The 23,927-nt window shown below is 39.8% G+C and overlaps 1 protein-coding gene across 3 annotated transcripts in view; it reads left to right on the top strand.

The window, feature by feature from the left end:
- The window catches only part of KLHL2 (kelch like family member 2), a 99,878-nt gene that overhangs the window by 29,716 nt on the left and 46,235 nt on the right, over window positions 1-23,927 (top strand). For 2 of the 3 annotated variants that reach the window (XM_055336395.1, XM_055336394.1), the window contains exon 4: window positions 4,773-4,894. The exons of the other annotated variant lie outside the window; for it this stretch is intronic. In XM_055336395.1, the coding sequence (XP_055192370.1) occupies window positions 4,773-4,894 (122 nt within the window). The remainder of the gene's footprint in view (window positions 1-4,772; window positions 4,895-23,927) is intronic. 3 annotated transcript variants of the gene reach the window in all.

Below are 23,927 nucleotides of genomic sequence, written 5' to 3'. Positions count from 1 at the left end.
ATTTTCATTTATTTATGATAGTCACAGAGAGATAGAGAGAGAGGCAGAGACACAGGCAGAGGGAGAAGCAGGTTCCATGCACCGGGAGCCTGACGTGGGATTCGATCCCGGTTCTCCAGGATCGCGCCCTGGGCCAAAGGCAAGCGCCAAACCGCTGCGCCACCCAGGGATCCCTTTCACAACGTTTTTGAGACATATTTTACATATTATAAAATTTACCCATTTCAGGTGTAGTGATCGGTGACTTCTAGTAAATGTACTGAGTGGTAAATCAATTTTGGAACATTTTTATTCCCACATGAATGATCTTGAAGTTCATCCATGTCATAGTCTGCATCATGAATTTGTTCTTTTTTATTGCTAGATAGATACAATTCTATGGATATACCATATCTTGATTGTCCATTCACCAGTTGATGGACATTGGGTTGTTTCCAATTTTTAGCTATTAGGAATAGTGCTGCTGTAAATGTCCATGAACAGTTGGTTGTGTGGACATTTATTTTCATTTCTCATGGGAGTAGATATGTACGAGTGGAATTGCTGGGTCTATGGTAAATTTCTGTTTGACCTAAAAAGGATTGCTATGCTGTTTTCTAAAGTGCACCGTTTTACATTCCTACCACTAATGTATGAGGGTTCCTTCCCATTTCTCCACATCCTTGTCAACACGTTACTTTTTTTAACTTGTTGTCATTCTGATGGGTGTAAAATAGCATCTCTTGTAGTTTTAATTTGCACTTCCCTAATGACTGATGAAGTTGAGCATCTTTTCATAAGCTTATTAGGCTTGACTTTTATGGTTCTGTAGCAATAGGTGCTATTCACCTTTCTGGCAATCTTTGAAACCACTGAGTAGTACATCATTTGTCAGGTAAGGAAGATTAGGAGATTTGGTCTAGGGGTTTAGTGTACATACTTTTTTTTTTTTATGATTTGCTAGAATATGAGTCCATTATTTCTTTCTCTGGTCTTCTTTTTTTCGATCTGAAGCTCTGTTAAACTTTAGTATAAAAAATATAGTGAGGCCAACCAGTAGACCTTTCCATGCTTGCACTGCATCATACATTATGTATATTTATTTTCTCCTGCTTAGTGGATAATCAGAAGTATTTGCAGTGGCATAGGGCATTACCCTACTCTTCTTTTGTTTTCCTGTGACTCACCTATTAAGAAGTGGGGAATATGCAGATGTTCTTTTTTGGCTCTTGTTTTTAATTTCCCATAAATTGTAGGGGAATTTTTCATTCAGATTTTGTCACTTAAAAAAAGAATTCTGTTACTCATCGTAATTCCAAGTATTTGGGTAGAGAAGGGAGGTGAAAAGTAATTCTGTGATATATTCACAGGTTTTTACTCTGTGAAGTATGGGTCTATTTAGAGCAAGGCCAGGTGGTTTAACTGTTACTTGAGAAAGTGTATGTCAGATTGGGTTCTTATGTTTTAAATTACTTGTTACACATGCGGTGTTTAAAATGCTTTTTTCTCTTACAAATACATTTGAGGCTTATTTAGTGCCACAGGCTAAAATATCTTTCTGATATCTAGTGGGAGATACTGAATTTTTAGTTTTACTCCTTTGTTTTGTGCTTTTTGATGATTTCTTTGTCATATTGAACATGATTCGGTAAGTTGGAATACGAAACAGTAGACCATCATTTCACTCATCAAAGTGCTTTCACTTTCACTCATCAAAGAATATTTATTGAGCATGTTTTTTGTGGGAGGCATTATCTGGACTTTAGAGATGAACAAGACAGATAAGTCCCTGTTCTCATGATTCTCCTTGGAAGAAGAGGAGAGGGTAGAGAGTAAATGCAAAGAAAGAGTCATTTCTGATATTGCTGACTGCTGTGAAGAAAATGAAATAGGGTCTTGTGCATAAAGAGCCTAAGTTACGCTGTTGTAGGCTGCACATGACAGAAACCCCCTGGTTTAAATGGTAAGGACATGTATTCTCTCGTAACTGGGACGTCGGCTGGACACCAGGCATAGTCAGATCTGCAGCTTGAGAATTTCATCAGGGATCTCACTTCCTTCTGTGTCTCTGTCCTTCCATTGGCAGTGAAAATGTTATCCCGAGGTTGCTTCCCCTTGTGAATGCCAGATGTCTATTAGAGTGGACCCAACATCTCAAGGAAGGACAGGGAAGGAGTGCTATTTCTTTTTTTCTCCCTTTGAGGGTCTAGTAGACCTTTTCTTTTTTTTTTTTTTAAAGATTTTATTTATTTATTCATGAGAGCGAGAGGAGAGAGAGAGAGAGAGGCAGAGACATTGGCAGAGGGAGAAGCAGGCTCCATGCAGTGAGCCCGGCGTGGGATTCGATCCTGGGTCTCCAGGATCATGCCCTGGGCTGAAGGCAGGCACTTAACCGCTGAGCCACTCAGGAATCCCTAGTAGACCTTTTCTAGAAGTGACTCAAACTCGACCAAAACTGGCGGAGGAATGCAGCTACCATGTTTGCCTCAGATTAGTAATAGAGTTGAGGAGTTACGTGCCATGACCATCACAGACGGTGGCTGGCAGGGGCATCCAGGTCAGCTTGCCAAAATGAAAATACCCGTATGTCAGTAGCTTCTTTGTAACCCAGAACTAATGACAGACAAAAGGACGATAATGATTAGATCACACGTGAACTTGAAGAGTAATGGAATAAAATTTATTTACTAAATGTAACTGTAGGGATGCCTGGGTGGCTCAGCGGTAGAGCATCTGCCTTCAGCTCAGGACACGGTCCCTGAGTTCCGGGATCGAGTCCCACATGGGGCTCCTGCAGGGAGTCTGCTTCTCCTCCCTCTGCCTATGTCTCTGCCTATGTCTCTGCCTCTCTCTGTGTCTCTCATAAATAAATAAAATCTTAAAAACCTGTAATAGTAAAAGGTGCTTGGCATAGGACTAATTTTTCAGTCATATATGTATAAATTAAAATCTAAGCTAGCTCACGGCTGGGTCCTGAGAAGTGAGTTCACTTCTGGAGAGCTCAGTACCTGGCTTTATCCATGTGTGGCCTCAGGCCCTGCAGGGCGTTACGCATCACTGGAGCCCTCCAGGTGAATTAGCTGTGGCCTTTGTCTACAGTCCAAGTGGGAATTACCAGTGTCTTCACTTTTGACACTAAAGAGCTTCCAGATGATGCAAATCCCATCTGTGTACAAGATCCAGAGAGAGTAGGATAGGGACATGTGTTGTATTGCAGATGAAGAACTATATATTGTATTTCTCAACCCTTCTTTTTTCCTCCCTTTTTTTAGAGGGAAAAAAATGTGCTGAGGCAGCAGACACGTAATCCAGGCCCTTGTCTTCCTGCCGTATAGGCCTGTATTCCTTTCTCTCATTACCTGTCTCCCTTGCCTTCTGGTCCCGGGGGATGGCCCCTCCTCACCTTCCCCGGGAAGTGCCCGGATACTTTTGAGATATTTTAGTCTTAGGAGAACAGCTTCTTTCTGAGAGCATGTCAGAGATGATCCCCAGGGAAGCATGCAGTTAAATGTCCATCGCTGTTATTATTTCTGTCCTCCCAGGGTTTGTGTTTACCGAGGAATTTTGTGTAATTAGGATTCCCGTAGGCTTTTGTAATAGCTTATGGTCACAGACAGTGTACCATGGCTAAAAAAGAAGTGAACTTTCAAGAAATCCTGAGGCTGTTCTGTTGTTTTTCCAACAGGAGATGCTGGATTAAGGTGAAGGTGAGCGGGGGCAGCACGGTTTTGCTGCTGCTGCTTTTTTCTTTGAAACCTAATGGCACCAGAGCTTTTCCGTAGGCGTCTCAGAGCACTCGACATCACTTGTAGACTGTCCTCGTCCTTTTACGTTGAAGTTTTCTTTCCCCGCCAATGTCTTGGGTCTTTTTATATTTATTGTCCACGTGTGTGTGCTCACACCCGCTGTCTGCTTTCTCTCCCTAAGCTCCCCTCTCTTTTCTGCTTCCCTGTTTCCACAAGAGGGGATCTTATTTATGATCCTTGCACGTTCAGTTAGCTCAGTGAGTAAGGGAGTGAGGAGGGTCCTACAGCACTTTCTAGCAGTCAGTGACGGAGCAGAGTGTCTGGCTTCAGTAGGAAGTGCTGGTGTGGAAGGGATCTACCGTTTGTGGATGAAGTTACCGCAGATGACAAACAGGAACAGAACTTGGGCTAGAAGAGCCCTGTAATAAGCCCTTGTCCTTGACTAACCCTTTTATGATCCCTCTTTTGTCTTGCGTTCCCTCACCACCTTCTGTAGTTTATGTTCTGGTTGTTTCCTGCATGAGGGTGGTGCTGTCTCGGAGGACAGAGCCTCTGTGTGCAGCGTAGGCCACTCATGCCCGTGGCAGGCACTGCTGTGCTTGTGGGGTGAACGCTGCTAACCAAGTGAGTGAGTCCTCCTTAGCAAATGCTCATTGCTGTTAGCCCGAGGGGGTAACATTGTGACTCTTCTAGTCAAGAGTAGAAAGCCAAAAAGAAAAGCTGCTCAAAAGCATGGACCAAAAAACCCAAACTGCTCAAAAGCATGGACGGCGTCAGATGCTGAACCGACAGTGCCACAGGTGCTAGAGTTGGGCACATGGCAAGCTCGCTGCTGAGATGTGATTTCCAGGTACAGGTGACTAACAAAAGTACATTTCGTCATTTGCTCATCATTAGCTTCCAGGGGGAGGTGATGGGATGCTTTAGGCCTGCAAAAAGCGACTGATCGTGTCGCCTACAAAATACAGTGAGTGGCAAGGAAATGGCATTGGTGTTTTCACAACAGCGTCTTGCCCGTAGCGTCACTCTTCCTCCTTCGTGTTTTAGGTGAGATGAGTGAGAGCCGAGCAAAGAGAGTTCGCATAAAAGAGGTAGATGGCTGGACCCTGAGGATGTTAATTGATTATGTTTACACTGCGGAAATTCAGGTTACAGAAGAAAATGTACAGGTAAGAGTCAACCCCTCATATCGTGTAGCTGCTTATACATGCCAGTTTTTAAATCACAGGAGCATCCCCACCCCATAGTATACCCTCTGTACCAAAGTAATGGAATTCATTGTTAAAACTGAATTTCTAAGGGACGTTTGGAACGATGACACCTTTTTAATGATGTTTCTGATTTCAAAATCTTCTATAGTCTCAATGTTCCAATCTTTCAGTTCTCTGAATGATGCTTGCTTGTTTGTGAAGACACTGTCATACTCGTTTGTAACTACTGATTGATGCTGCCCACCTTTCTCTGTTCGTGAGGTTAAAATCTACAAAGGATGTTTTTGACTATCAACAGTCTTTACTTTTTCTTTTTACAATTGCAACATCTTTTTTTTAAATTTTTTTCAAGAAATTATTTATGATAGTCACACACAGAGAGAGAGAGAGAGAGAGAGAGGCAGAGACACAGGCAGAGGGAGAAGCAGGCTCCATGCACCGGTAGCCCGATGTGGGATTTGATCCCGGGTCTCCAGGATCGCGCCCTGGGCCAAAGGCAGGTGCTAAACCGCTGCGCCACCCAGGGATCCCTGCAACATCTTTTATAAGTGATTCTAGAATTTAGCTAAAACTTAACATTGCGTTTTCTTAACTTTCTATAAAGAACAGATGTTTTATGTATATATATGATATAAATGAATAATACAGATGTATGTAGTGTAGAAAGGGTAAGTGCCTCTTTTAAACTGCCCTTCCTTTCTTACGTTCCCCAACCCACACACGTTGATCTACTCTCCTTCCTCAGAGGGTAGCTTTTGCTATCTGCTTGGTGTGAATCTTTTCAGACCATTTTCTATGCAGTTTTATCTATCCATTCACTCACACCTATGCCCATACCTATGCACGATTTTCCTGACATAAGTGCATTTTTACTCTACCTGTTATTCTGAAACTTGCTTTTTTCACTGTACAAAGCATCTTTTTTTTTTTTTTAAAGAATTTACTTATTTATTCATGAGAGACACAGAGAGAGAGAGTCAGAGACACAGGCAGAGGGAGAAGCAGGCTCCATGCTGGGAGCCCGATGTGGGACTCGATCCCAGGACCCCGGGGTCACGCCCTGAGCCAAAGGCAGATGGTCAACCACTGAGCCACCAGGCGTCCCTGTACATAGTATCTTGAAGTTCTTTACACGTCAATACATGTGGACCCAGCTCCTTCTTTTGAATGGCATGCCATATATTAATCAGCATATGTGATTTTTCCACCTTTATAAAGTAGTGCAGTGAATACACATTTTTATATTTATATCCCAAACTTCATGGAATAGATTTTTCAGATGTAATTGGTGGATCAAAGGGTACATGCATATTTTAATTTTTGATTGGTATGCCGAGTCGCCATCCGCAAGTTTATATTTATTTATACTCCTTCCAACCAGGTAAACTGTGTTTTGAGGATAACAAAAAGAATTAGGACTAACTTCTTAAGAAATAATCTCTGAATTCTACTTGCTCAAATAGGAAAATGTGGGCTTCATAATAAGCCCTTTTGTCCCTTATAATTAGTTGAAATATGATACAAACTTTTTGAATTTGGAGACTGAAATCTTTGGACATTAACTTGTTAAGACATGCTGTTGTTAAATCTGAAATATTGGCAGTGGTGAAGCCTTCTGGTGATCTTTCCCAAGTGGCCTCATTTGCCTTTGTTTGGAAATCCAGTTCATGAGGTAAGGCATTTGAAACAACCTTGGCTGGTACTAAAGTTGTGTATAAAGGTGTGAATCAACTGCTATGTGGACTTTTTTTTTTATTTAATCTGTAGGAAAGTGTTTGGTATATGTCATGAGGTAACAGTACCAACATGTCATCACAATCTGATTTTTTTCTCCGTGGTTATGCTAGTTGCTGGATTTCGGGGTATTGTTTCCAATAAGACATTGTCTTGGTTTTTCTTTTTGCTCCTTTTTAAAAATTCATTTGAATTCCTGGGGCTCATTGTGCCCTGTATCTGACCTTCAGCGAATGAATTGCTGATTGTCATAATATGTGACGTGGAGGAAATTTGCAAAAGATGATTTAGGCCTAAGAGAGTCGACTGAGTGAATTCAGCCCTGAATGCTGTTTGTAGTAGTTCTTGCGATGGAGACGTTGGCCTATGAGGAACTGGGAAAACGCCTCTCATGTTTCTTTTAATAACTATCACGTTCCAGTCCTGAAATATTAGTCATCACAGCCTTTCAGAAAACCTCTTGCCATGCTGGTTTGCCTTTTTTGTATATGTTCAGCCCCTACAGGAATACATTCAAAGAGTTGTATTTGGCAGACTTACTAAATGCTTAATATATATATATTTTTTTGGGAGTGGGGGAGATGGGGGAAGAGAGCATGGGGTACCTTGGTATGCATAGCCTTATTTATATTCCATTGAAAAAAATAACTTATTTTAGAAAAGGCAATTTGCAAATAAAGTTGATTAAAATAAGTTGCCTTCTCCGTGGCAAGTGTCTTTCGGTGAAATACAAAATAAGAGTTTACCTATCCAGCTACACCAAACTGCTCTCTCTCCTGTTTATTTTTGTCTGTGTACACTTTGTTAGATCTTTCTTGTAAGTGCTGTTCACCTTAGGGGAAGGAGTGGTATGGTGGAGATTTTTGGTGTTCTTGTTAATGTTACGCTAAAATTGTAAATGGCCCCAACTGGGACCCTGCTCGGAGTAGACCTGTTTTGAGGGAATTGACAGTGGGGATAGAGCTTTCTGAAATTCAAGTTTGTTGTTGTAGGTATATTTTCTTATAGACCTAGAATCAAATCTTTGGTCAGGTATCCTCTCTTTTATGGAGTTTCTGTTAAGTAATAAAAAATAAAATACAATTTTAGGATAGCAAGTAACTTAGTGCTTTACTTTGGATCGCATGTTTTGATGTAGAATCATGGTGCTGTGGAATGTTGCGGTCCAGCCGTCATAGTCAGTGGTGTCCCTGATTCCTAGTTTAGGGCCCTTTCTGTGATGCCATATAGTCTCCTATTTACACAAATTAAAAAATATATATAACGACTGTTTGAAGTGAAGGTGGTTAACTTTGAGTCAGAATAAGGGAATGAATTTATTTGAAGAATTAACTCCAAAAAAGAAATGTTATTGTGTTATATATGGAAAATAGGACTTTAATTCTTGACTTTTTGGAGTTTCCCAGATTTTTTTTTTTGTTATTGCTGGTTTTTTTTTTTGTTTTTGTTGTTTAGATTTTTAAACTTTGGTTTTGAATTTAGATGTTTGCTTTTATTTATGGCAAGATTAGGGAATAGTTTGAGCCAAATGAATTTGTTTGTGTACTTTTTTAAAGGAGAAATAAAAGGAGAATATATATCTTGCCACGATCGTGCCTTTAATTGAACTTTTTTGTTGTTGCTATTGAGTAATTTAAACTTGTTCCTTGAGTTTCCGGTCAAATTTTATAAACATTATATATCTGGGAACAGAGAAAATACAGTCAAAGGCTATTAAAAAGTAGTTTTTAAAATTTGGAGGCATCATGGGGCTCCTAAGTGATTCAGTCAGTTAAGCATCCAACTCTTGATTTTGGCTCCGGTCATGATCTTAGGGTTGTGAGATAAAATCCCACATCGGGCTCTGTACCTGGTGTGGAGCCTGCTTGAGATTCTCTCTCTCTCTCTGTCTCCCTCCCTCCCTCCCTCCCTCCCTCCCTCCCTCCCTCCCCACCCCCTATTTACTTGCTCTCTTTTAGAACACACACACACAAACAAGAACTGTTTAAATTTGGGGCATCATGGATTCTTTTGAGAATGATGAAAAACTGTGGACCCTTTCCCAAGTAAAGTGCACATAGCCATTTATGCACAGTTTTATATACACTTTAGAGAATTCATATGCTTTATCTCTCCCCTTCATTTTCCTGCTAAGAATACTAAGGTGTGTGTGTGTGTGTGTGTGTGTGTGTGTGTGTAGGGTTTTTACATGAGTTTATTTTCAGCTGTGTGCTAGGCATTTTACATATGTCTCATTTGATAGTCATCATCTTATTAGGTAGGTATTACTACATTTTGCAATTAAGGAAGCTCAAGAAGGTTAAGTAATTAGTTCAGTATCACACAGCAGCTGTTAAGTTGTCATTAACTAGTGTTGCTTAAAAAGAGAGTTCATAAATTTGAAAATAAAAATACCTTTATAACTAAAACTACTTTTTTCATTACCTAATATTATTGGAGGTTTAACTCTTCTTCATTTGATGTGTTGATCAACATTTTTGGAGAATCCTAAAGCAACTTGAATTTTTTAAAAACATTTACCTCATTGCTAAATTTATGGTTTGTTACATACATTTTGGCTTCTCAGCTTTTGGGTATTTGTTTTGGCTTGCCAAAAGTAGCTAAGAGTTTTTTTCACCTGATGTAAGTGTGAAAAACGAAGGTGAGGATGTTAGTAGACAGTGCCAATGTAAGTAAATACTCTTATTCCCAAATTAATATTATGAATGTTTATCTACAAGTTCTGTCTGTAAGAACTTGTATCATTTCAGAAGAATTATAAGAAGCCTCGGATAATTGTGAATGGATAGATTTTAAACAGTTTAGAAAATTTATATGTTGCATAAATTGAAATGTTTTCAGATAGAAAATCTCATCCTTTTAGAAAAGGAACAGAATTTAAATGAGAATTTTTCAAGAGACAGTTAAAATTAATTTTTGTCAATAAACACACCAGTGTGCCACACAATCACAGCACAGTAGAAAATTCAACATAGTGTGTCCATTTTGTTGGTGGTGTAGGGGAGGTTATTTTTTGTTTGTTTCAGACTGGAAGTGCGAACAGTATATTGTACAACATTTTACCAGTGAGGTGTTCCTAAAAAGAAGGTAGTAGAGGTAGGGGCATCCACAGACCTGTTGACATGGTTGACCACTTAATCAACAGAAACCATCAAAAAAAAAAGAATACATGTATACCCCACATATTTTATTGTAACCTACAACATGCAACTGCACAATTTATGCTAGTCTTTTGTTGTAAAACAAGTATGGTTAGCTCCTTGGAGAGCCATCTGCTTTTTTGCACGTATGACATCATAATGGTGGGTCAACTCTAATCTTCTAGTTTTTAAAAAAGTGCAGCAAGAATTGAGACACTTGAAATCTCACTGCAAAGTCATCTTTGAATTATACAATTTCCCCTTCCTTTCCCCTACGTGTAATTTAAGAAACTTTTTTTTTTTTTTTTGCCGTAACACATTGGTCAAGTCATTCTAAAGCAATTAACTTAGTTTTCATAGCAACAGCTTTCTTTTTACAGTTACATCTCATTGTATTACATATGTTTATTTGAATTACATAATTTCAGTAACAAGTGCAAGTAAAATGCAACTCAGCTGGAGGGGCAGAAGTGTGCAAGCATGTTGGAGAGGACAAAGGGCATGGGACACTTAGGTGAGAGGTCAAGGAGGTTGGTAAACCAATGCTTTTGCTGTGTGTATTCCTGCATTGTGTAGATAGACGCTGAAATGCGATTTCTGTTAGATGGATATTTATTTTAAAATGGGTATGGAAGAAACTGATGGAGTATCTGCTAAGTCTTTAGTCCTGCGCTAGGTGCTGATGCTATAAAAAATGAACAAGGAGCAAAGCATAGTAAATAGAGTATAGACGTCGGCTTTGCTAATTGAAATACCATGTGACTTTGTCCAAAGTCCTCAACTTCTCTGAGCTTCGTTTTTTTTTTTTTTTTTTTTTTGTCTGAAATAGGGGGTGAATTCTGTTGTTCTTATATAAGAGCTTGTGAAACATCACTCATTGGATAACTGGCTTATGTAGAGGTGAGACATGCTGGGACCTCACTAAAAGCATCATAGGGATTGAGGCTTGGGGCCAAGAATAGGGGCACCTCTCTGGGAGAGCAAGCACTTAAGTTTTTTTTTTTTTTTTTTTTTTTTTAGATTGAGGGCAGCCTGTAATCCAAATGAAAGTTCTCAAGGATGAGTGACAAATTCAGGTCTGAATGAGGTGCTGCAGGAGGCATGGCAGCAGGAAGTCTCATGGTGGTGGCCGTAGGAGTGTAGTACCTGCTGTTAGGCAGTGTCTCTGATCCAGGGAGGGTGGCCCAGAATGAATAGTGAATCAGGTCTACAACCCCAAGCTCGCTTGTCTGAAAAAGACTTGGTAAACTCTAGGCAATTGCAATATCATAGCTATAAAGTTGGGATTATGGAGAAAATATATTCCTGTTAGGAAATGGGATGGCCAACCCAGGATCTGGGGCATGCTCAGTCCTGTAGGGCTTAGGGTTCAAAGTGCATGAGGATGCTTGGGGAAGCCAACCACATTTAAGCAAGCAAGATTAATAATAATGACAGACTAGAAGTATTGGTTGGGCACCTAATAAACTTCAGTCTTGGTCAGGATTAGTTTAGGACTGAATTGGACTGAACTTGAAGATCTAAGGCTTTTAACATCTTCAGCTAGATGAGGATAGATCATGTAAGGATTGATAACTATTTCATGGCTTCTTGGGTGCCTGGGTGCCTCAGGTCATGGTCTCAGGGTCCTGGGATCGAGTCCCACGTCGGGCTCCCTGTTCAGTGGGGAGTCTGCTTCTCCCTCTGTGCCTCCCCCTGCTTGTGTTCTCACTCTCTCTCTCAAATAAATAAAATCTTTAAAAGAAAAAAATTCATTGCTTCTTTATACATGGCTTGCTCTTTCTTTTTTTTTTTTAATTTTTTTAAATTTTTATTTATTTATGATAGTCAGAGAGAGAGAGGGAGAGGGGCAGAGACACAGGCAGAGGGAAAAGCAGGCTCCATGCACCGGGAGCCCGACGTGGGATTCGATCCCGGGTCTCCAGGATCGCGCCCTGGGCCAAAGGCAGGCGCCAAACCGCTGCGCCACCCAGGGATCCCGGCTTGCTCTTTCCTTTTCTTACTTCTAAGATATTGAGCTTTCCCATTTTTCCATTGCCGGCCAGTGTGGATCCTTATGAATTCCAGTTTTCAGTAGTAGTTCATTAAAAAGTTATGGGGCATCCATTTTATGCCAGGCAGTGTTCCTTCCATCTATTGGTGATACAGTATCAACTAAGACAGACAAGGGCTTTGTTCTAAGAGCCTTTATAGCTTCTTACTTTACAGGGTAATAGGTGTTTCTGGTGACTCTATATATGTATAGGTTATCCACTGGGCATCATTCCCAGGACCTAGGTCTCTAAGTAATGGATTTCTAATCAGAGGATTATTTGGTGAGCATGAAATCATAGAGAATGGAGATTATTTCAAGTGGATTAAGGAGGGCTTTAATGAACTATCATTTTACTACAAAACACATCTCTAGTAACCGGAAGATAGATTGAGTACCATCAGATCCATTGCCTCTCCCGTGCATGGTATCCAGGAAAACTGACAAATAATTTCTCTTCAGATAACCCATTTCTGAATATTTTATTATCCAGTAGTTGTCTTTTCCACCTCTAAGCATGCTTAGATGCTGTAAGGAACTCTACCAGCCATAATAGCTTATTGAGGCCAGGATTTTTTAGAGGGTAGGGCCCCAGTATTTTGAATTTTCATCTGTCTCCATATAGAGATTAAATAAAAGGAATGATTTTGGACTTATGTTAAAAATGATTTCTTCTGACAGAGGCTCTAACTATACACTTGGTTATGCTTTTTTTAAATTTATTTTTTATTTTTTATGCTTTTTTTTTAAAAAAAAAAAAGATTTTATTTATTTATTCACGAGAGACACAGAGGGAGAAGCAAGCTTCCTGTGGGGAACCTGATGCAGGACTTGATCCCAGGACCTGGGATCAAGCCCTGAGCCAAAGGCAGAGGCTCAACCACTGAGCCACCCAAGTGTCCCTTGGTTATGCTTTAACTGTAATTACAGTCACATTCCAGGTCTGTCCTCTGGTTATTTTGGTTGAATGACCATTTTCCATTCTTAGCCACACAACTAGAAGTTGCCCAGTGTACCAAAGGAGTTGAGGAGAAGGCTTGTCTTCAGAGTGAGCAAAAATGTCTACTGAGAAGCTTTCTAGATGTTTTTGGTTTAAATAAAATCATTTTGATTAAATATATAACACTGTATATTTTAAGTTACTGTTGAACAACTCAGAAAATAATAAGGAGTCCCCCTAGACTGGCTCTCTGCTAGAAAACATTCGTGGGCTAGTAGACTCCAGCTAATTATTGTATTAGAATTCAGAGCTCAAATCTTGAATCTAACCATTGACTTCAAGAATGGTGTTGAGTAAGACATTAATCTTTCTGGTTTTTATTAATTATAAATAAAGCTAATAATGCTTTGACATCTCACAGAAATGCTGTGATATATAAAATTATACCAGTTAAAGCTTATAAAAATATTGAAGTGGTCTATAATTGTTGAGCAGAAATAAAAAAAGTGGGGCATCAACAAAAAGTCTTGTGACCACAAGGAAGAAGAACCACAAAGAGGAAGATTGTTTGGGATTATTGGGTAAAAAAAAGAAAAAAATGGCTCAGTAACCTTTCCCTCATTTTTTATATTCTGCACTGGATATATTTTTGTGACCAAAAAAAAAAAATATATATATATATATATATTGATTTGCTGTAGATTTCTCTCCATACAACAAGACTTGTATATTTGGGTTAGTCCGTGGAGACAGTACTCTGGAGTGATTCTCCTGGAGCATCTGCTACCTACTATGTGCTTGACGATTCCCTAGTTATACATCTCCAGCTCACATCTCTAACTTCACTTCTGAATTTCTAACAGCCTATTGATCAGAGATGCAAACTTGCAGGCATATTTTGTGCAGTACCAATAACACCCTTTTCCATCGGTTTGACATGTAACTCAAGAAAAGGTGATATTTTTCCTATCAGAGTTTATGGAAGCCTTATTATTTTTCCATTCATGTTCTGTTTCTTTTATGAGATAGAAAGTAAGTTCTTTATGATTAAAAGGGTTTGTCAGATGGTGTGCTTAAAACACAAGCCAAGATTTAAAAAAAATACTTAAAAATGTGTTGAATCAAACTTTCAGTGGTTGTTTATGGGATAGCATTGGGAAATCCTGTCATTGAAGTGAATTTATCTGAAAACTGGTAACCTGATATTTTATCACTTTACCAGAATAGTGATAATTTTAGTTTGTTATTTTCCAAATTCACAAAATGATGAATTTCTTTTATGTTAGTAATTACTATAAATTTTTAAATTATTTACAATTGAGTTTTGGTATTAATTGCATTTTATTGTATTTAAGTATTATATCATATTGTATTTTATTTAAATCCTCATAATTTTAATCAAAATACTTGACCAGCTAGAACATGACTGTTCTCCAGTCATGCCAGTTAAATTATATTTTATTCTGAATAAGTTGAAAGTATAGAAAAAGTGAAAGCTTATTATTTAAAATTTAGCATGGAAGAAGCCATTGAAGGTCAGCTAGTTTGAGAAAAATCTAGAAGGTTGATCATAAGAACATGTAAAACTGGATGGACATCGAACTTGAAGTTTTTCAAGTTTTTATTTACAGGAAAGCTAGGTACTCAGGAAATATTAATAACTAAGGTACTTGTGGCTTTAAATTATTAAAATATATAATCTTTTTAAAATTTTAATTTAATGTTTTATTCCAGGGAGAGAGGGAGGGAGAGTGAGCTGGGGAGGAGCAGAGGGAGAGGGACACGCAGACTGCACTGAGCATGGAGCCCGATGCAGGACTCAGGACCCTGACTGAGATCGTGACCTAGGCCGGGATGCTTAACCCACTGAGCCACCCACATGATGACTTTTACGATTTATCATTATAAAATATATAGTCTTTGAAAGATGTCCACGGTTGAGTCATTTTGTGATTTGTATTTTAATTAGCTTCATGTGGTATATAAGAGGAATTTATCTTGATGAGCAAAAGATGACTCCATCTTGATTATGACCTACCATCTTAGAGCAGTGTCCTAATTTGAGCAGAGAAAGGTTAGATAAAAATCAAAGTCCTTTCAGGTGGATTTTTTTCATCTTTGATCTGTGCCTCATATTGTTGAAGTGTGGACCTACGTAGGGCATAGCACATCTGTGTCCCTGTTCAGGGTCCCTCTCTCCAAACCAGTTTAGATGGTGAGAGCCCTAGAGTTGTTGAATTTTCTGTGGTTCTGTCATATTTGGTTTGGAATAAGCCAAAAGTTTTATAAATCCTAGCATTATTGACATGGAGCTTTAAAAAATATTATTACCTTTTGGATCTCGATGTCTTAATTCCATTGTCAGGTCAGTAAAATTAATGTGCTTTTCATCATCTAGTTTAAGTGTACATGTGTCTTTCCCCAGGTTATAGAACTTATAAAAACTTCATATTTTGGTGAAAATAGAATATAGCTGTATCACTAAGATGCATTCAAAAGCTATTGTTTTAAATTAATTTTGTGAATACTAGTATAGAAATTTGGTCATGTAAATGTATTTGACATACATTTATTTTCTTATTTAGGGTTCTACTAGATAGGATTATTATTTTCCATTTAAAAAATTTGTTCATAATATATACATGCCTTCCACTGACTTCTGGTTAATCTTAGTGTGGGACCAAAAGACTCATTTTTTAAATTTTTTCCCCTGGTGGGCTGTTGTTTACATACCATGGATCTTAACTGCTCCGTTTGCTAAGTTTCAACAAATGCATACACCCATGAACCCACACCCTAATCAGGATACTGAGCATTTATAACCTCAAGCCTTTTTCCAGTCCCTTACCTCTGATTCCAGGCAACCACTGATATGATTTCTGTTATGACAGATTAGTTTTGCCTGTTATTGAACTTTATATAAGTAGAATCATACAGGATGTATTTTTTTGAGGCTGATGTCTTTGGCATAACGGAACATTTGTGAGATTTATCTGTGTTGTTACATGTTCCAGTTGTTAGTTCCTTTTTATAAATGCCAAGTATTGTATTTGTATAGATTTATTGCAGTTTAGCATGATGATGGATATGTCTGTCTGTATGTATTTATTATTTTTAAATTTTATTTTTTTATTCATGAGAGACACAGAGAGAGAGAGAGAGAGAGGCAGAGACACAGGCAGAGGGAGAAGCAGGCTCCATGCAGGGAGCCCGATGTGGGACTTGATCCCGGGTCTCCAGGATCACACCCTGGGCTGAAGGCAGGTGCTAAACCGCTGAGCCACCCAGGGATCCCGAAGGATATGTATTTAAAGTTTTGGACTGTTATGAATAAGACTTACTCACTTTGATAGAGAATGTTGAGAAACATTTACTCTATAATTAAGGTCTAGTTGGGGTCAGGGAGAGGCTAATCAGTAAGGTGGATAAAGTTATTTAATTGCCTATTAGCAGACAGTGTTAGAAGGTGAGAATATAAAATCACGCAACAGAAAAAGAGTTTCCTAAGAAGTAAGAGTGTATTATGTATGTGCGTGTTGATGTGTGTGTGCGCGTGCACACGAGTGTGGGCATGCACAGGTGTCTGTGTTTTGATTTAGCATTGTATTTGTGAAAACAACAAAAAAAATATTTAAAAAGTATTAGCAGTCTCTGGTCTTGAGAAAATTCCACTGGAATCCACTTGGTAATCGGCGGGGTTAGGGAGGATCTAAACAGTAACCCCCTCTCTAGTTATTCATGGCATTCTGAGGTTGTGCAAGGGAAGAACCCTGGAGAATACGGGGGGTGGGGTACAGGGAAGATTTTGACCTCTAGTGGAGTGAAATGCATGATTGGTGAGTCAAGAGACTAGTAAACATATTTTTTTTTTTTTGAGGTGATTTTAGAGAGGAAGCACTAAAGGAGAGGAAGTTAAAGTGGATTAATGCCGATAAATAATAGCAGAAAGAGAATAAAATACTCATTTTGGAGGAAGGGGCTGCCTACCTTCCGTGTTCTGGTCAATTTGCTAAGTGCTGATATAGTTTTTTACAACATCCTGGACAGAGAGTTGTTGTTGTTGTTGTTTTAAATATTTTATTTATTTATGAGACACAGAGAAATTGAGAGAGAGAGGCAGCGACACAGGCAGAGGGGGAAGCAGGCTCCATGCAGGGAGCCCGACGTGGGACTCGATCCTGGGTCTTCAGTATCACGCCCTGGGCTGAAGGCGGCGCTAAACCGCTGAGCCACCCAGAGATTCCCCAGAGAGTTGTTTTTTGTTTGTTTTTGTTTGTTTGTTTTATAATTTAGGGAATTGCCGCTCAGGGAGGACAAGCGATTTTCTGGGGTCACACAGTTAATACGGCACATGTCCAAGCATTCAAGCCCAGAGTTCTCACTCTTGAGAAGCGAGAACTCTCTATGAACACTCTATGGTGTCCGTTCTCCATTCTTTACATATGAACTCCATTGTGCCCCTGAGGCTTTATAGGAACTCAGAGGCAGATTGGGGATTAAAAATCTATAGCTCTCAAATCCTCAGGTGCCTCTGGACTTTAGACTCTGAGATCCAAAGACCACTTTGAATGGCAGGAGTGCCGGGGTGCTGGAAATCACACATGCCCCTACTAAATGTAAGCAACACCTGTTAGAATCCAAGCTCTAGGATGGCTGGTATATTTATGCATTTTGTTCACTGCTGCATCCCTACAACGTAGACTAGTGATTGGACCCTAGACTAGATACTCAATAAATATTTGTTAAGTGAATAATGGCATGTTGATGAATGCCTATTGATGAATAGAAGCTGAGCCAGACAGGAGGTCCTGTGAGAACAAGAGGAAGGGAGCCTGGAAACAAGCAGTGTGTGTTTTCTGGGCTGGCATGCAGGGACAGGATTTCAGCCTCTGGGAGAACTGGTCCACACAGTAAAGTTAAGGCCAAATTACTGATGCCCACTAGGGAAGGATCCTGGTTAGAGGCAGGTGGGCTGGAGCTGGGTCTGGGGGAAAAAAACATCAAAGTGCCCAAGGTCGTGTTAGCAGTGACATCAAATTGACCAGGTTGAGCTGCTTATGGTTGGAGCCGAGCTGTTCTCTCTGATTAGAAAACGGATTGGATCCAGATCCAGTGCTGCCAGCTGTAGAACGACAGATGCAGGGGCAGGGAGCCAAGCTGTCGTTTTCAAGACCCGTGTACCACTTTCTTTACTTATGTCCATTATGTCGTAGAAAAACTAAATCGTGTGGAAATGTTCAGTTGTTTGTTTTTTCCTGTCTCTGTCAACATTGTTTTACTGACCCGGGTTCCTTGAGATCAAAGGAACTTGACGTCCAGTAAATCTTTCTAAACCACAGGCTGGAGCTAGCTCTGTGTCCATTTGATTTGGTAATATTGTATGTTATTGCAAATATTTGAGAAATACTAGTTTCTTATTTTTATTTTATTTATTTATTTTTTTAATACTAGTTTTTTAAAACCCTTATTAGTCTTCATTGTCATTGATTATACTATTTCATCATGTGAATTTGACATAATTCACGTAATTGTGGCTATATTGCTAAATCTATATTTGTTTCTGTTTTTTTCCTCCTACTTTTATAAATAATCCTGAAGTAAAAATTCATGGATATAGCCTGTTCTAGTTCTTGTACTATTTTCTCAGAGTAGATTTTCAGGAACATACTTCCATCATCAAAGACTTTAAACCTTTATATTGTTTGGTAGCTCTTGATGAATATCGCCTATTTCCTTCCTAAGAGAGTTGACTAGTTTACAATGAAGGCAAAAACGTGATAGCGGCCAAGGCTTACTGTCCCTTGGCCTGAATGAATATAGGTGGTGGAAAATATCAATAGTCATAAAATGCTGTCTCCTTGTTTTAATTTATTTAATAGCTACTATGGTGTCAAATATATTTCCCATCTTCACATACTATGTTCTTTTCCAAAGTGTCCCCGATTATATCTTTTACTCTGGGAGTGCTTGATCAAAAAAGGAAGCAACCTTATGCTTGTTGTAAATGATGTGGCATGGATCATCATCTCGTGAGGGAGAAGGGAAATCTGACATCCTGTTGTCATGGGGTTGAACATTCTATTCAATCCAAGAAGAAATGCCTTGAATTAGAGCCAGTGTGCTCCTCTACCATGTGCCAGACACTGTGTGGAGTGGTGGACCAAATCAGTGCTTTCAACAACTCTACGACGCGTTGTTATACATTTGAGCCACTGTTGAATGACTTAGATTTTAGAGAAAACGTAGGTTTAAAAGAATGGAAAAAGCATCTGTGAAAAGGAGAGGAGAGGAGGGGTGGTTTTCAGCCTGTGGGAAAGCCACATAGCCCACATAGTTCTTTTTTTTTTTTTTTAAGATTTTTATTTATTTATTCATGAGAGACAAAGAGAGGCAGAGACATAGGCAGAGGGAGCCCGATGCGGGACTCGATCCCAGGACCCCGGGGTCCCGCCCTGAGCTGAAGGTAGATGCTTGACCACTGAGCCATCCAGGCGTCCCCACATAGTTCCTCTTTCTGTACTCCTTTTGCTTTTTTGCTTCACTTGTTGTATCATTGGAAATGACCTCAATTACAGATGTATTCTGCTTAAGAGTCAGCCTCTCTTAAAACTTTAAGTATCTCTGGACGGGATATGTCCTGGAAGGTGATGCATTATTAACCATTAGTATGAATTAATTTTGACTGTGCTGCTAGTAGCTATCCCGAGGGATGGAGCTTGGGTTGGGGGGGTGTCGGGAGGAGGAGGGAGGTGAGGTAAATATATTTAGAGGATGAAACACTTAGCAATCAGGAGAGGCAGATCTGTGTGGAGAATCATAGCTGGGTGCACAGAATAGAGGCTGGCTTCTGGTGACTGAACTTTAGGGTTTTGAGATACAGAAGTGTGAATGAGGTTGCAGGATGCCAAGGGCAAAACACTTCCTATTTCAAAACCCTGCACCCAGCGGGGCCTACATCTCAGAAAGAGGAAGGAAGCTTCATCCCCCTCTCCTGCACCCAGTGCCCTGTAAGGTCACAGCAGTCAAGTAGTAATATTATATTCATTGATACTGTGGTTCGTAACTATTTTTAATACAGTTTCTATGACTAAATGAGTATCAAGAAGCCAATTGAAAATAAAAAAAACTTGTGGAATAAGACTTATTTATAATTTGGAGACTAAATGCAGATTTTAGGAGGTGTATAGTCCTGAAAGTTGTACAGAAGCTTTTTAGTTTGATGCAGTCCCTTTGTCTGTTATTTCTTTGGTTGCCTGTATCTTTGTGGTCATGTCCAGAAAGCCATTGGAGCATGGTCGGGGCACTTACCGCCTATGTTTCCTTCTAATAGTTTTATGGTTTCAGGTCTTACATTTCTTACATTTCAGTTTCTAATCCATTTTGAGTTGAATCTTGTGTACAGATTGAGATGAGGGTCCAATTTCATTCTCCTACATCGCATCACTCTCCTTTGAATACAGTTTTTGTATCATCTCCATCCTATTTTTTCCCCTTCAATTATCTTCACTTTGGATAGGTGGGTTTCTTTACCCTTGCTGAATTGAACAGTAAGATCAGATGCTCCAAATTCAGTGAATTAGAAATGCAAAGTAATTCCCTGTCTATAATCACCTCTCAGCTATTGCTTGCTATAGGTTAGAAATGGCCTTTTCCTGAAAGGCATATTCAATAGAACAAATAAATTCCCTTTCGTTAGAGGGGAAAAAAAAAAAAAAAGCTTACATTTCATAATGAGATTTTTTTTTTTTTGATACAACAACATGTATAGCTTAAGTTTGGGAATAATTTCTTCCCTCTCCTCATGCCCTTTGAACAGTTGTTTCCCTGTTTGTTTTCAGGTCATTCCTGACACACGAGGTGCTTGCTCTGTATTTATTTATTTATTTATTATTATTTATTATTATTTATTTATTTATCTATCTATTTATTTATTATTTATTTATTTATTTATTTTTTGTTTTTTATTTATGATAGTCACACACACGCACACACACACACACACACAGAGGCAGAGACATAGGCAGAGGGAGAAGCAGGCTCCATGCACCGGGAGCCCGACGTGGGATTCGATCCCGGGTCTCCAGGATCGCGCCCTGGGCCAAAGGCAGGCGCCAAACCGCTGTGCCACTCAGGGATCCCTGTATTTTATTTTTAAAAGATTTATTTATTTCAGAGAGAGAGAAAGGGAGTGGGGGCAGGGTAAGAGAGAGAATCTCAAGCTGACTCGCCACTGAGTGCAGAGCCTGATGCAGGATTCCATCCCACAGCACTTGAGATCACGCCTGAGCCGAAAGCAAGAGTTGGATATCTAACTGAATTATCCACTCAGGTGCCCCCTTTGCTCTTTAAGCGAATATGGATATAAAATGGCTGGGAAATTAATAAAAACTTGCCTTTTAGCCGTGCACTCACTGTAAAGTTAATAGTGACTGAGCTGTTTTCATAGACATCTGGAAATCTTGTGTCTGGAGCAGTCAGACCCCTTGATAGTCTTCTCTAATAAACACACTGCTAATGGCTGAGGATTTGAAAGACTCACTACAAAAATTATTTCCCCCTATGGAGTAAATGCCCAAGCTGAAAATAAATTGCAGATCCTAATAGCCAAGCAGAAGGAGTGTACTTGTCTAAGCGAAACATCTTATGTGTAATTTGGCTTGTCAAACAAAGTGAAGTAGGATGAAAGCGTCTTACTTTAAAATGTGCAGCTGGTGTAAGAGTGTCACACGGCTGCTAATTGTTTGTCTCGGGTGCCTTCCATGTCTAATGTTCCACTTGTCTTCTCTAATCAGTGGTGGCTTCCCCCCTGCTTCTTTGTTCATTTCAGAAAACGTCTCCAAGGGTAAAATGTTTAGGGTTTTATTGTCTCCATATTTTGGAAATCAGCACATCTTGGTGAAAATACATTTTTCCTGTTTACCAAAATGATAGACTTGAAGTTGTTTATTTAATTACCCAGTCATATTCTTTTGCTTCATGTTTTTCTTAGCGCTTAAAGGTACTGGTTTTCACAAGAAGAGTAATGTGTAGGGCCTGCGTAAAATCCTACAAAACGCTAGTTTGATGATCATAGGCCTTTGACACTCATGGTACTCAGAGGACAGGCCAAACCGAAGCAGTGTCTGGTGAGTGGTAGGTGATAATCACTGAAAAAACAGCTGCCTTTATCATTGCTATCTTGGCTAGGATTCCAAGGAGCCAGAAAAGCATTTAACTTTTCCTGGCTTTTCACCAGAACCATCTGAGGAGACTTAACGAAATGTGTCTCAGAACTATCTGCTTGGGAGAAGAGAGGGGAAGCATTTAGCTCTCATCTTTCTTTGGAACGTTCTCCATCAGTCAGAGCTGGCCCCACAAGCGTCCTTTCAAACTCTGTGCTTCTAGATGGTGCAGGTGTGAGTCCCCAGTGCATTCCCTGGCTAGGAAGCCAGAGAGAGGTATGGTAGGAGGTGGGGGTGACGCACTGTTGAGTTACCTTTTCACGGAGGTGATCATAGTCTACTTGGACCTGGTTGCTGCCCTGGTGGCTTGAGCAAGAAATGGGGCTGAGGAGATTTGCGTTAGGACATAAGTGTCCCATATAGACACGTTCTAGAAATAAGATTTTGTATTTCTGGGTCAAAGGACAGCCAAAATTGTCTCTCTTTTAAAATACAAATGCCCATGGGAGTACATTCAGGTTGATTCATTTATTATGCATCTAGATATTCTTCTAGTACCTGAGGCTACAATGGGGATAAGACTGATGTGACACCCCCCTCCCCCCCCTGCCGCCCCGTCCCAGGGCATGCATTCTTCTGCAGAGAGACAGGCAGGAAACATGAACATGGGAGCAGATACGTAACCTCACTTCTGACAGTGGTAGGTGTTACAAAGCAGATGAAGCCCGTGTGAAGCTGTTAGTGGTGAGCTGAGAGGGCCTGAGAGATCGTGGTGAGGACACCAGCTTGTGAGTGGAGAGCTCAGGGCTGGTAGAAGAGAACTAACGGGGAATGAGGACGAGGCTGCTGGAAGGAGAGGTGAGGCCTGGACCCCAAGACACACTGCCAGCTTTATGTATTTCTTAGGCCTCGACATAATCGAGAGAAGTATTTCAGTTTCTGGAGTGTGGCCCTCCCTTGGTATATATACTCTGTGGGAATTCATCACTTTTCGATTCTTAGACTATATCATTAACATTTGTATTATATAACAAACATAATTGCTTTCTCTTTGATGTTTTGGGATATCCTTTAGATCGTAGAGTGCCTTAGGGTTATTTTCATCAATCTCAGCGTTGATGTGGAAAATGGAGCAAATGGAAATTTTCCGTTAGGTCATAACGCTATGTGGCTGGAGGTTTATTGTGTCAATATAATTCCACTTCATGTAAGAAGCAGCACGATTCAACTGTACCTTTGCTCTAGGGAGCTCAGAAAAATTAGTTTTAAAGGCATAAATTTATTCTTCAGACCTCTTAATTACAATGCCCAAGATATTTTTGTGACCTAAATAGCAAATTAAGAAACCACCTCTTTACATTGGTAGGTGTTTTCCACATTTGTTACTAATACTAGAGTTTATCCACTCTGTGGAAAATATGCCATGGGGTTGTGATGGCCCCGGATTTAAAGCGCGTGCTCCCTTTCCAGTGACACACAAGAGCCATAAGAACCAGAATGATATCGCATGTTGAAGGATTAGAGTACTAAATGTGATCTCCCAAACCAGAGGTTTTTAAAGTTTAGTAATTTGTGTGTCACCTTCATATGATTTTACCGTATTCTCTACTGCTGACGCTATTAAATGTTTAGTGTTTTTCCCTACGTTGACTCAATTCTTGCTTTAAATAAGTGAACTTGGGATCCCTGGGTGGCGCAGCGGTTTGGCGCCTGCCTTTGGCCCAGGGCGCGATCCTGGAGACCCGGGATCGAATCCCGCGTCGGGCTCCCGGTGCATGGAGCCTGCTTCTCCCTCTGCCTGTGTCTCTGCCTCTCTCTCTCTCTCTCTCTCTCTGTGACTATCATAAATAAATAAAAATTAAAAAAAAATAAATAAGTGAACTTAAGAGTTATATATTATTGGAATAAATAGTAACTTGAAAAACCTACTCCTCTTGACATAAGAATGTTCACGTGGGTGCCATCCAAAAGCATTATACTCACT

This window comes from Nyctereutes procyonoides, unplaced genomic scaffold, assembly GCF_905146905.1.
Source record: "Nyctereutes procyonoides isolate TBG_1078 unplaced genomic scaffold, NYPRO_anot_genome, whole genome shotgun sequence".
NCBI classification, from domain to species: domain Eukaryota; kingdom Metazoa; phylum Chordata; class Mammalia; order Carnivora; family Canidae; genus Nyctereutes; species Nyctereutes procyonoides.
The sequence above is the reverse complement of the archived record's forward strand: the minus strand, read 5'-3'. Positions and strand labels throughout refer to the sequence as shown.